The 11372-nt window shown below is 50.3% G+C and overlaps 1 protein-coding gene across 2 annotated transcripts; it reads right to left on the reverse strand.

Annotated features, from left to right (window-relative positions):
- Positions 1 to 116: 116 nt before the first annotated feature.
- On the reverse strand, positions 117 to 11351 carry USP49 (ubiquitin specific peptidase 49). Of its 2 annotated transcripts, none has more exons than XM_042013727.1 (5): positions 8842 to 11351; positions 6260 to 6464; positions 4102 to 4210; positions 3218 to 3272; positions 117 to 1977 (listed from the first exon to the last, which is right to left on the reverse strand). In XM_042013727.1, exons 1-5 carry the CDS (start codon positions 10198 to 10200, stop codon positions 1945 to 1947), a joined length of 1761 nt encoding a protein of 586 aa, XP_041869661.1. In that variant the 5' UTR covers positions 10201 to 11351; the 3' UTR covers positions 117 to 1944. The 2 variants fall into 2 exon arrangements, with proteins under 2 accessions (XP_041869661.1, XP_041869660.1); XM_042013726.1 differs by having other exon boundaries at positions 3067 to 3272; positions 8842 to 11348.
- Positions 11352 to 11372: the final 21 nt, after the last annotated feature.

Raw genomic sequence — 11372 nt, forward strand, 5'->3', positions numbered from 1 at the left:
CTCTCAGAGTATATATATATATTTCTAAATTTGGCCAAACCGGAACAGGAACCAAAACCAAATCTTTTTTATCAGCACTGTTGCAAACAAAAAAATAGGAGAATATGACCCCAAAATGATATTTAATTGTTAAAAAAGACATTTCTTTTAGGCTCAGAAGGCAGCATCTTGGTGGGAATATGGGAAATGGGAATTTTTAGGGGGACAGGAGACCTCATGTGACTTTGCCCAGGGACAGGAGGTTCAAAATCCCAGAAAAGAGTGGGATTTGGGAGCCTTTCCCCCACAACAACCAAGGTTGGCAGCTTGTGTTTATCTGACAGGACAAAGAGAGGAAAAAAAGGGAGGAGGAGAAAAACTTTGAGAACTTCCCTGCCTGGAAATGGAACTTTTTATTTTTTTTTTTCCTTTTTTTTTAAAAACCCTCCTATTTTAGGTTATTTCACCTGTAACCACTTAAAAAAATAACCCAGATGAACAGACATCAGGTCTAATATTCAGATTAAAACGTGAAATGTGAACAGCCAAGCCCCAAAACTACAAAAACCACACCTGAGGTGCAACTGTAGGCTGAGAAGTGACTCTGGATAGTCCACTAAGGCTCTGTGATTCCCACAGAATTCCAAAATCAGGCTGATTTCAGAGACAAACTTTGTTTTTTTTGTTTTGTTGTTGTTGTTGTTGGGGGGTTTTTTGTAGCCTCTGCAACTCCACGTGGAATTATTTGGGATTTCACTACATTCCTTCCCCCTTGGGTGGCCCTGCAGGAATAGAGACCTCAAAGGATCTGGGCACCACCCTTGTGACCACCACAATTAAGTGACATTTTTCACTGCTTTTTCACCCCAAAAGCAGTGACAGAACCCCCCCCCTCACTGTGCCATTCCCACCACCCCGTTCCCCTGAGGAAAACCAACCACGTTTGTACAAAAAGCAGGAATTTGCCTCCCCAATTCCAACTTCTGCTCCCACAGCTTTCCCAAACTCTTCCCAATCCTGGTGATGCCAGCAGAAACCTGGGCACAGGCTTTGGTTTGGCTGCCACACAGAGATGGCACACAAGGACATTCCTCAGGTTTTTTTTTTTTTGTGTGTGTGTTAAAACACATTTTTGTGTGTTAAAACACATTTTTGGGGTGTTAAAACACATTTTCTCCAGAGCAGAACTGCATTAAAATCCCATTTGGAGGGAATTCAGCTGCCAGCTGAGTTCAGCCCACAGGAAGAAACCCCGGAGTGTGGCACAGCCCCAGCGCCACTGACACACAGAGCTGCTGGCAAAGCTTCTCCCAGGGCACAGAAATTGGTGTCAGGGGGGCAGCAGAGGGAAGGATTGAGGAGAATGGAAACCTTTCTCCAGCAGGAAGAGCTCTGGGAGCAGCCAGCTCCTTCCCAGGGACTGGGATTCACCTGGCAAGGCTGGCCACTCGAGGGGAGGGTACTGTACCTGCTCCTCTTGGAGTTGGATCGGGATTTTTAGGGATTGAAGGGTGTTGGAGGCAGGTGGATTCTCCTGTTTCCTGCTTGTGCTCATTCCTCTTTGACAGGGGATGAATGAAAAGCATCAAACTTCCTAATTTCGTTGGTGGTTTTTTTTTGGGGGGGGAGCCATCAAGACACTTGAAAGCCAAGATTCTGCCAACAACCAGAACCAGCTCCAGAGGCTTTCCCAGACAAACATCCTGCTCTGAGCCCATTCCTGCAGCCAGTGGGTTTTCCCCACCAACAGGGGGTAGATGAACACCAATGGTTCCCAAAAGAAGCTGGGAGTGTCCCCCCCTCCCCATCATGGGAATGTCAGTCTTCTGTCCTTGTCACTGGTTTTGGGTGGCACCTGAGCTTGGAGTTGTTTTTCTGAGATTTCTGCTTTGTCCTGCACTGTTCTCTGAGTGTAGAAGAGGATGTAGGCCTGGGTCTTGCACACCTCCTCCACGCTACATACATTCAGTTTGGAGTCATTGCAGTGCACCCAAAAACCTGGGAAACAAAAGGAAAAAGAGGCTCTTAGCTGAGGCAGGATCCCTTTGGATTTTGGAACTGCTCACAGGAAACATCCACAGGAGAAAAGGCACCTCTGGCTTTTCCTCTAACCTGGAAAATGTTTTTAATATATATATTTTTTTTTTTTTCTGGTGCTTTAGAAATAGCAAATCTTCATTTAATCAGCCCAAAAAGCTCCATTAGGCAGACAAAAAAAATCCCCTGGGGCCAGGCAATTTGTCCCTGCTCGTGCAGCCAGGAGGCAGAGTCAATCCCGATCCAGCTGCTGGGATCTCACAGCCAGCCCCCTGCGGATGTTATTCATGAATAGTTCCTGTCCAGCCTCAAAACACTTTCTGTTCATCTCCTCATCCCAAGGATCCTGGAGCAGCTCCACGGAGTGCCTCTGCCTGGCAGAATGGAGCATTCATGCTGTTCCCAGCCAGCAGGAAAAGGCTCCCCAACAACCCCCACCCACACCCAAAGAAAAAAACCAGAAACGACAAAAAATATTAAGAAACAGCAATACACTGAGGAGGGGGAGGGTGGAGACAAAACTACTCAAGGGCAGGGAGGGGATTCCAAGTGATGCCTTAGGTTTGAACTTTGATATTTTTCCAGGAGTTTCCTGCAGCCTGTTCACTGCTGGGCACACATAACAAAGCCTCTCCGGGCCCGCTCTCCCAGGACACCCAGACCATCCTAGGCCCAAAAAATACAAACCAAAAGCCTCTAAAGTGGGGGCAAGCTTGGGGAAATGACCTCATTAAGTGAAGCTTTAATTGGAGAATTGATGCTGCTATGCAAATGAACCAAACCTATAAAAGGGTGACCTATAAAAGGGTGAAGAACTCGTGACCTGGAGTCCATCTCGGGGTCCACCTCGGGGTCCACCTTGGGGTCCATCTCGGCAGTAGCCTCAGGCTCCCCACGGGGTACCTTTGAAGGCCTTTCAAATAAATACCTACCTTTATTCCCTTATTCTTGTCTAGTCTCTGTTTTTAGGTGGCCTCTCAAGGCATCACAAGGAATCCTGAGGGAGGGAAGAGGAGTGGGTTGGGATTTCCCCGTCCCTAGCACACGCACCTCCCTCCGTGTTGTAGCAATAGGCTGTGTAGTGTCCTGAGCCAAACCCCTTCCCGTGATGCATCACCACAGCCGAGAGGTCATAGACAAAGGTCTCTGTGGCAAGGGAGGACAGAGAGTCCCTGCAGCAGTAAGGTTCCATGTTTAATACCTGCTCAAAGAGGACATGGACCCCGATCTTCTCGCGGTGATTGCGCTCAGACCACCTGCGAACACAAAGAGCACGCTCGGCATCTGCTCGGGGCCCTGGGTGGCACTAAATCCTGGGTTTTCAGCCCAAAATCCCCTGCAGCCACCCCTCACACAGAGCTCCTGCTGCTGTTCGGGGTGCTGGTTGTACATGGGGTCTCCTGACTTTGAGGGGTTTTGTTTTAGGTGGGATCTCCTGATAATTTTTTTTGGTTTAGATGGGATCTCCCTGTGCCATTGATGATTCTTGGTTTAGGTCGGGTCTCCTTCTGTCACTGATGACTTTTATTTGAGGTGGGGTCTCCTGCTATTGGTGATTTTTATTTGAGGTGGGGTCTTCTCCTGCTATTGGTGATTTTTATTTTAGGTGAGGTCTCCTTCTGCCATTGATAATTTTTGTTCTAGTCGGGATACTGTAGAGCCAGATTTCTCCTGTGACCACCTTTAAAATGCTCATTTCTACCAATAAAACCCCCCCATATCCAGCCTAACCACTTTAGAAACTTGTTTTAATATTTTGAGCTTTTTCTGCTTTTTATTCAGCAGGTAAACACCCAATATTGGCATTTAACCCTCCGTCTCCCACCTTCAACAAATCTTTCACTCAACTTATTGACTTCTCCTCCCAAGCCACCTGAAAACTCGAGTAAAACTCAAGGAAATTAAGGATTAATATGCACAAAATCTTAAATTGTGGCAGAAAACACCCTGCAAACAGGCAGCATGAGGGGGGTTCACAAAGCTGATGGCTCAGAAGTTACACAGCTGCCTTTGGCAGGAATTGAGGGAAGTTAAAGGCCCACTTTTGGTCACTTTTTCCCCAAAAATCAGGGCCCAGTGGCTCACCTGAAGCGTTTAAGGTGCAGCCGGAGGACCTGAGGTAGTCTGTAGATCAGCAACTGCTTTTTAGCTTCGCTCAGAACAAGAGGTTTAGGAGAAGACTTTCGCCGTTTGCCTGCCAAAAAAAAACCAACCAACCCCAAAACCCCCAAGGCAAAGATTATTAGGCTCCAATTCATTCCCCAAAGACAAAAACCAGCACAGGGTGAACTCTTTTATTCCAGCACAGGGATGGCCACAGGAATAACCATTTCTGAATCCCTCCAGAGAGCAGGAACTTCTGGGGGATCAAAACTCTCCCTTTCTCCTCAGCACACAAACATTTGTCACCTGTGAGCTGTTCCTGCTGGAAAAACACCAGGAATACTGAGCCAGAGCTCAGGCCAAAGATAATCCTGGGCTGCAGCAGTTCCAGCAGGTGAATTCCAGCACACAAATATTCGATGTTTTATTCTCTCTGCTGCTTTGAGCTTCTCACAGAAGCTTTTAGTAGCAGGTTCCAGCAGCTCGAGAGGATTAAAAGAAGGCACAAAATGCAACAGCAAAGCTGGAAAAGAGGGAGAATTCCTCCCTCCTCTTCCCAGGAAAGACAGGTGGCTGCCAGAGCTCCCAGTCAGGACTGTAGCTGTTAATTGGATTTGTGCCCCTCAGTGCAGCCCCAGCTCAGAGCAGATGGGGGCTGCTCCTGCAGCAGGTCTGCCACACAGTGCCCCAACTGCTCCTGGCACTTGGGGCCTTTTCCCTGACTTTTTCCAGCTGGAAAATGCTCCCTCAGCCATTTAGAATTCCTCAGCCATTCACAATCCCTTAAAAGCCATTTAATTCTGAAGTAGCCATTAAAATTCATTTCTTTTTTTTTTTCCCCCTCCCAAAGAAATCAAAGCAAACCGAGTTAAGATGAAGCTGAACTCGCACAATTTGTGGATCAGGATTGATTCCAGGCATATCTGGCTCTGTTCCAAGCACATCTAGTCAGGGATTATTTCCCAACACTCTGGGAAGATGTTTGGTAACAGATTTGCCATTTGATGGAGAACAGATCCCTGCAAATATTTGCTGCTCCAGCTGCTCGGTTGCCACTCAAACCATGGGCATTTTCCTCCTGAGGGAATCAACATTTGCCATAAAAACCTGCATGGGGAAGTATTCCAATTCCAAGGAATTTCAATCCTGTGTGAGGATATAAAGGGATTTTCAGGGATAAAAGGACTTTTCACTCCGAGCTGCTGCAGGAAAGGAGGAATCACCTTCTGGCTGAGCACAGCAAACACCTCCCAGGTGATGGTAACACATTCCCAGGGTATTCCCAGCTCTGTGCTTCCAGAGAAAATGCCCATGGAGAGTTCAAACTCCCACCTGGCACCTTGGGAACTCTGATTTCTGGCTCAGGGATTCACTGAAGAACAGGCAGCACAGAGGTGATGTGTGAGAAAAGCTTTCCTGCCACGCAGAGATGAGCAAAGTTCCTTCTTTTGCCTTGAAATCCAAAAAATTCTCACCCCCAGAATTTTTGAAGTCCTCTCCAACACAAGGGAGAGCAACTCTGAACATGCTCGGGTTAAACCTGTGGGGAATTGTGCTGCTGGGTGGCAGAGGTGAGAGAATGTGGCAGATGGAGAAATGACATGGCAGGGGCAAAAAATGGCCCAGCAGAGGCAAAAATGACAAGGCAGGGGCAAAAAATGACATTTCAGACTGAAAAATGATATGGCAGAGCCAAAAAGTGACATTTCAGATCGAAAAATGTCACGGCACAGCCAAAAAATGACATTTCAGATCAAAAAATGACACAGCACAGCCAAAAAATGGCCCATCAGAGCCAAAAATGACAAGGCAGGGGCAAAAAATGACATTTCAAACCGAAAAATGACACGGCACAGCCAAAAAATGGCCCATCAGATGCAAAAAATGACACGGCAGAGCCAAAAAATGACATTTCAGACCGAAAAATAACACGGCAGAGCTAAAAAATGGCCCATCAGATGCAAAAAATGCCACATCAGAACCCAACCGGAGCCCAAAGGAGCCGAAGCCACGAACAGGAGGAACCCAACCAGCAGCAGCAGGCAGGAAAAGGAGATTTCCCCACCCTTGCAGGCCCCAATCCGTGTCTCCAGGCACGCAGGAGGTGCTCCCTGGCAGGGCACAGGCCCAGCCCACTCACTGTTGCACTGGTCACAGGCGTAGATCCTCCCCTCCAGGGCCTCGGTCTCGGTGAATTTGGCCAGCATCTCGGTGAGCATGCACTCAGCCTGCTGCACTGGGACAAGCCCCTTCTCCAGGGAGTGGTAGCGCTCCGGGAATTCCAGGGAAAGGTCCCAGAAGGGCTCCACGGTGTTGGATTTGTAGTTGCACGTCCTGCAGGTGACCTGCGGGGGGAGGACAGGGACACGCAGCTGATGGAGCTGGGACAGAGGGAGGTGGGGCTCAAAAAAAAAAGCAGAGCAGCTCCACAGGCAAAGATCTGGAAATACTTTTTATGTCCAGTCTGAAATGATTTCAATTCCTTTCTCGTTTTTTCAAAGAAAAATCCTTCACTGTTATGGGATTTATTTCCTTCCTCAGACAAACAGAAGAAACACCAGCTCACAGATGGGCAAAGGCACCTGGGATCTGGTTTCTGCTACAAAAAGTCAGCGTTTTTCATCCAACCTTCCTTCCACAGTCTCTTTTCTTTCCTGAATATTCAGAGTGTCCAATTCCTTTAATGATTTGTCTGCTATGTAAAAATTATTCATGGAAGGAGCCCGAAAGGACCAATTTTAGGTGTGCTGGTTTTCTTATGTCACCCCAGTGCATCGTAAATAACAGCAGGAAAAGTTTTCATGGAATTACTGAGGTTGGAAAAGCCCTCCAGGGTCATCAACCTGTGCCCGATCCCCACCCTGAGCACTCAGTGCCACGTCCAGGTGGCACCTCCAGGGATGGGCACTCCAAACCTCCCTGGGCAGCCCTTTCCAACCCTTTCCATGAGGAAATTCCTGCTGAAATTCCAACCTGAGCCTCCCCTGGCCCAACCTGAGGCCGTTCCCTCTCCTCCTGTCCCTGTTCCCTGGGAGAAGATCCCAAATCCCCCCCAGCTGCCCCCTCCTGCCAGGGAGCTGTGGAATGACAAGGCCCCTCCTGAGCCTCCTTTGCTCCAGGCTGAGCTCCCCCAAATCCCTCAGGATTTCTCCAGCCCCTTCCCAGCTCCCTCAGGATTTCTCCAGCCTCTTCCCAGCTCCCTCAGGATTTCCTCAGACCCTTCCCAGCTCCCTCAGGATTTCTCCAGCCCCTTCCCAGCTCCCTCAGGATTTCCTCAGACCCTTCCCAGCTCCCTCAGGATTTCTCCAGCCCCTTCCCAGCTCCCTCAGGATTTCCTCAGCCCCTTCCCAGCTCCCTCAGGATTTCTCCAGGCCCTTCCCAGCTCCCTCAGGGTTTCTCCAGGCCCTTCCCAGCTCCCTCAGGGCTCCTCCAGCCTCTCCAGTTAAACTCTGAGGCAAACACTGACCACAAGAGGAGCCAGCAGACAGGAAAGGAGCTCAGTGCACTAAAGGGGGTTTGAAACTCAACGCAGCACTTGCACACCAGGGTTCCAGGAGCACAATAAACAGCTCAGGAGTTATTTATAGCGGATTTCAGCAGCAGATAAATTCCACTGATTTGTATCTTCGCACCACAACAGGGTCTGACCCAAGCACAACGCACCAGCCAAGGGCTGAGAGACACAACTGAGCACAGAACGTGGAGGAGCCCAGGAGAAATTAAGAGTGGAAATGATTCAAACGAACCTGAGCTCTGCTCTCTGTGACAGCAGCCAGGGAACGGCTGGAGCTGTGCCAGGGGGATTTAGGTTGGATAATGGGAAAGGTTCTTCCCCCAGAGGGTGCTGGGCACTGCCCAGGGGGGAATTTTGGGGTGTCTGTGCAGGGCCAGGGGTTGGATTTGATCCCTGTGGGTCCCTTCCAGCTCAGGTTATTCTATAATTACATGAAGCACAACTTCAGACATCCTTTCCCTGAAAGCCAAAAGCTTTAAGTGGAAAAATCCACCTTTTAATCTCTCCAACATGCACCAAGTCCTAAGGAATGCTGACCTCAGTGGCTCAGGGAAGGGTGACAGAAATTGTCCTGACAACACACAGAGAGCACAGTTCGTGTCTGATCTGGCAAACCACCAGTTCTGCTCCCGTTTCATGTCTCCTGGAAAGCAAAGGGAGCTGGGACTTTCAAAATGCCTGGGGGATTTTGGGACTCTGGGGCTCTTCCTTGTGGGGAATGACACATTTCCAACAAGGAACAGCACAGGAAAAAGAGACCAAACAGCACCACAGGCACTTTCACCTCCCACACAAACCTCTGTTAAGAATATTCAGTGTCTTTTGTGCTGGCAAAAAAAAAAATTGTCACAAAGAGCTTGTCCTTTAAAGCACCAGAGGTGCCTCATCATGTTGTTCCCAGGCACAGAAACACCACCAGAAAGGGGCAAAAGGAATGCAAAGGCACCTTAAAAACACATTCAAACCTTAAAACCAAGAGCTCAGGATTTCTGTACTTGTGCAGGTTTCATCCTCAAGTGGCAGAACTGGGGTGAATTTGTGATAAATGCGACAAGGATGGAAATGATGGCACCTGCACAGCAACCCAAGGGGGTTTTTTCTCGGGAATTGTTCCTAAGCCACTCCTTGATGGGATCCTCAACACACGGAGCCTTTGCTCCTCGGTGGGAACGGCTCCAACCGGTCCCCGTGGAAAAGCAATTCCATACCTGGCTCAGCAACTGCCCATGGAAAATGGTGTTGACCACCTTGAGGACCTGCTTGGTGAGCTTCCTCTGCGAGAAGGGGATGAGGATCCTGCGCTTGGTCCCCTCGGACTCCAGCTCCTGCTGGACCTTGTCCAGCAGCTCGCAGAGGAATTCCTGAGCGTCCTGCTGGTCGTAGCCGCGGAAGGCGGGGATCAGGCTCCACACGGAGTGCAGCATGGCAAAGGGGGACACCAGGGCCCACTTGCCAGACCACATCACTCTGAAGAGGGTGTGCAGCTCGTGGCACAGGGAGATGTGCTTCGAGCTCGGCTCCTTGGGCTGGATCAGTTCTAAACTCCGGCTTATGGAGGAGCCCCCGTTTAAGCCAGCTGGCGAGCTCTGCGTGCCAGACGATCCCACCTTGTCAGGCTTCCCTGGCTCGTTTGCAGCAGCGCCATTTGCCAGTTTGCCAGGCATCCTGGCCCTCCCGTTCACAGTTTTAGCTAAAAGTTCTTCCGTTTCACAGAGATCAAGAGTCAAGAAACATTCTCGGAACTTCTGGAGGTGGCTGAGCACCTGCAGGATGGAGTTCATGTAACAAGTGTTGCCCAGGTTCCTCAGCCCCGTCACCCCGGGCGTCATCAGGGGCTGCCGCCGGATGGAGTAGAACTGCTTCAATCTGCTGCTCTGCACCTGCCTTGAGGTACGGGAAGCGGTGGCCACCTCCCTGAATTTCCTTGGGATCAAGCTCTCCCTGTGCACATGGGACAGCAGCCTGGCGCTCTTCCTCGGCGGGGTGTTCGCCAGCTCCTCCAGGAGCCGCCTCTTCACCTCCTGCCGCCGCCGCCGAGCCGCTTCCTTCTTCTTCTCCAGCTCCTCCAGCTGTTTTTTTTCCTTTAGTTTCAGCTGCCCCCGGGAGCTCTTGTGGAACCAGGTGCGCAGCGCCCTCGCCAGCAGGGCCTGGCGCCGGTGCCACAGCGCCGTGAGCATCTGGGACTGGCCCTGAGGGCTCCTCCTCCACACATCCTCCGCCAGCGCCATGGAGCGCAGCGTCCTCCCGCTCCTCTGCCCCTTGATGGCCGACAGGGAGCTCCTCAGCAGCTTCAGGTCCCCCTCGGGGTTGTCGTTCAGGACGTAATCCTGGCAGAGGTAACAGAAGACGTAGAGGTCGTGCACTTCCATGGCCAAGGGGTGCCGGGTCTCCTGGAAGTGCCTCAGGGCGTGCTCCTCGATGTAGCGGCCGCAGGCCACGTGCGAGCACTTGAGGCAGGCCCAGAGCGACTCGGTGGTGTGGCAGTCCACGCAGTGCCACTTCTGCGGGTTCAGGATCGAGTGGTCCTGGGCGAGTCGTAGCCGCCCCACATGTTTGCATCTATCCATGTCTCACAGCAGGAGTCGCCGCTCTGACCTGGGGAGGCAAACAAACACAAGGAAAAGGATTTTAGAGCTGTGACGTGCGCTTGAAATCTCTTTTCTTATGATTATGGAATATCCTGACTTGGAAGGATCATCCCCTTGCACGGGACACCCCAAACTCCCCACATTTGTATCTATCCATGTCTCATAGGAGGAGTCGCTGCTCTGACCTGGGGAGGCAAAAAACGCAAGGAAAAGGATCTGAAATCTCTTTGTAGGGTCATGGGGTATCTTGACTGAAAGAGGGCCAAAAGGATCATCAAATCTGACTCCTGGCCCTGCACAGGACACCCCAAATTCCCCACTTTTGCATCTATCCATGTCTCATAGGAGGAGTCACTGCTCTGACCTGGGGAGGCAAAAAAACACAAGGAAAAGGATTTTAGAGCTGTGACGTGCGCTTGAAATCTCTTTTCTTATGATTATGGAATATCCTGACTTGGAAGGATCATCAGATCTGGCTCCTGGCCCTGCACAGGGCACCCCAAATTCCCCACTTTTGCATCTATCCATGTCTCACAGCAGGAGTCGCTGCTCCGACCTGGGGAGGCAAAAAACACAAGGAAAAGGATCTGAAATCTCTTTGTAGGGTCATGGGATATCTTGACTGAAAGGGAGCCAAAAGGATCATCAGATCTGACTCCTGGCCCTGAACAGGGCACCCCAAATTCCCACTATGTGCCTCAGAGTGTTCAATATCCTGACTTGGAAGGGACCCACAAGGATCATGTGGCTCCTGGCCCTGCACAGGACACCCCAAATTCCCCACTTTTGCATCTATCCATGTCTCACAGGAGGGGTCGCTGCTCTGACCTGAGGAGGCAAAAAACCACAAGGAAAAGGATTTTGGAGCTGTGATTTGGATGTGAAATTTCGTTGTAGGGTCATGGGGTGTGTTGAGTTGGAATCATCAAATCTGACTCCTGGCCCTGCACGGGACACCCCAAATTCCCCACGTGTTTGCAGCTATCCACGTCTCACAGGAGCTGTCACTGTTCTGACCTCGGGTGCCAAAAAAACACAAGGGAAAGGATTTGAGAGCCATGACATACATTTGAAATCTTGTTGTAGGGTCATGGGATATCCTGAGAGGAAGGGGGCCAAAAGGATCATCAAATCTGACTCCTGGCCCTGCA

The sequence above is a fragment of the Corvus kubaryi genome, unplaced genomic scaffold (assembly GCF_017639235.1).
Source record: "Corvus kubaryi isolate FWS band 111438036 unplaced genomic scaffold, C.kubaryi_AGA036_p1.0 split1-37355, whole genome shotgun sequence".
Taxonomy (NCBI): domain Eukaryota; kingdom Metazoa; phylum Chordata; class Aves; order Passeriformes; family Corvidae; genus Corvus; species Corvus kubaryi.

What these genes read in the sequence shown, in the direction of transcription:
- USP49 (XM_042013726.1), bottom strand. Translation starts at nt 10,200, where the DNA reads ATGGATAGATGCAAACATGTGGGGCGGCTACGACTCGCCCAGGACCAC. An exon ending in ATGGGCAGTTGCTGAGCCAG is followed by an intron (nt 6,465 to 8,841) that starts GTATGGAATTGC and finishes CTCCCCCCGCAG; the next exon opens with GTCACCTGCAGGACGTGCAA. An exon ending in CGCCTGTGACCAGTGCAACA is followed by an intron (nt 4,211 to 6,259) that starts GTGAGTGGGCTG and finishes TTTTTTTGGCAG; the next exon opens with GCAAACGGCGAAAGTCTTCT.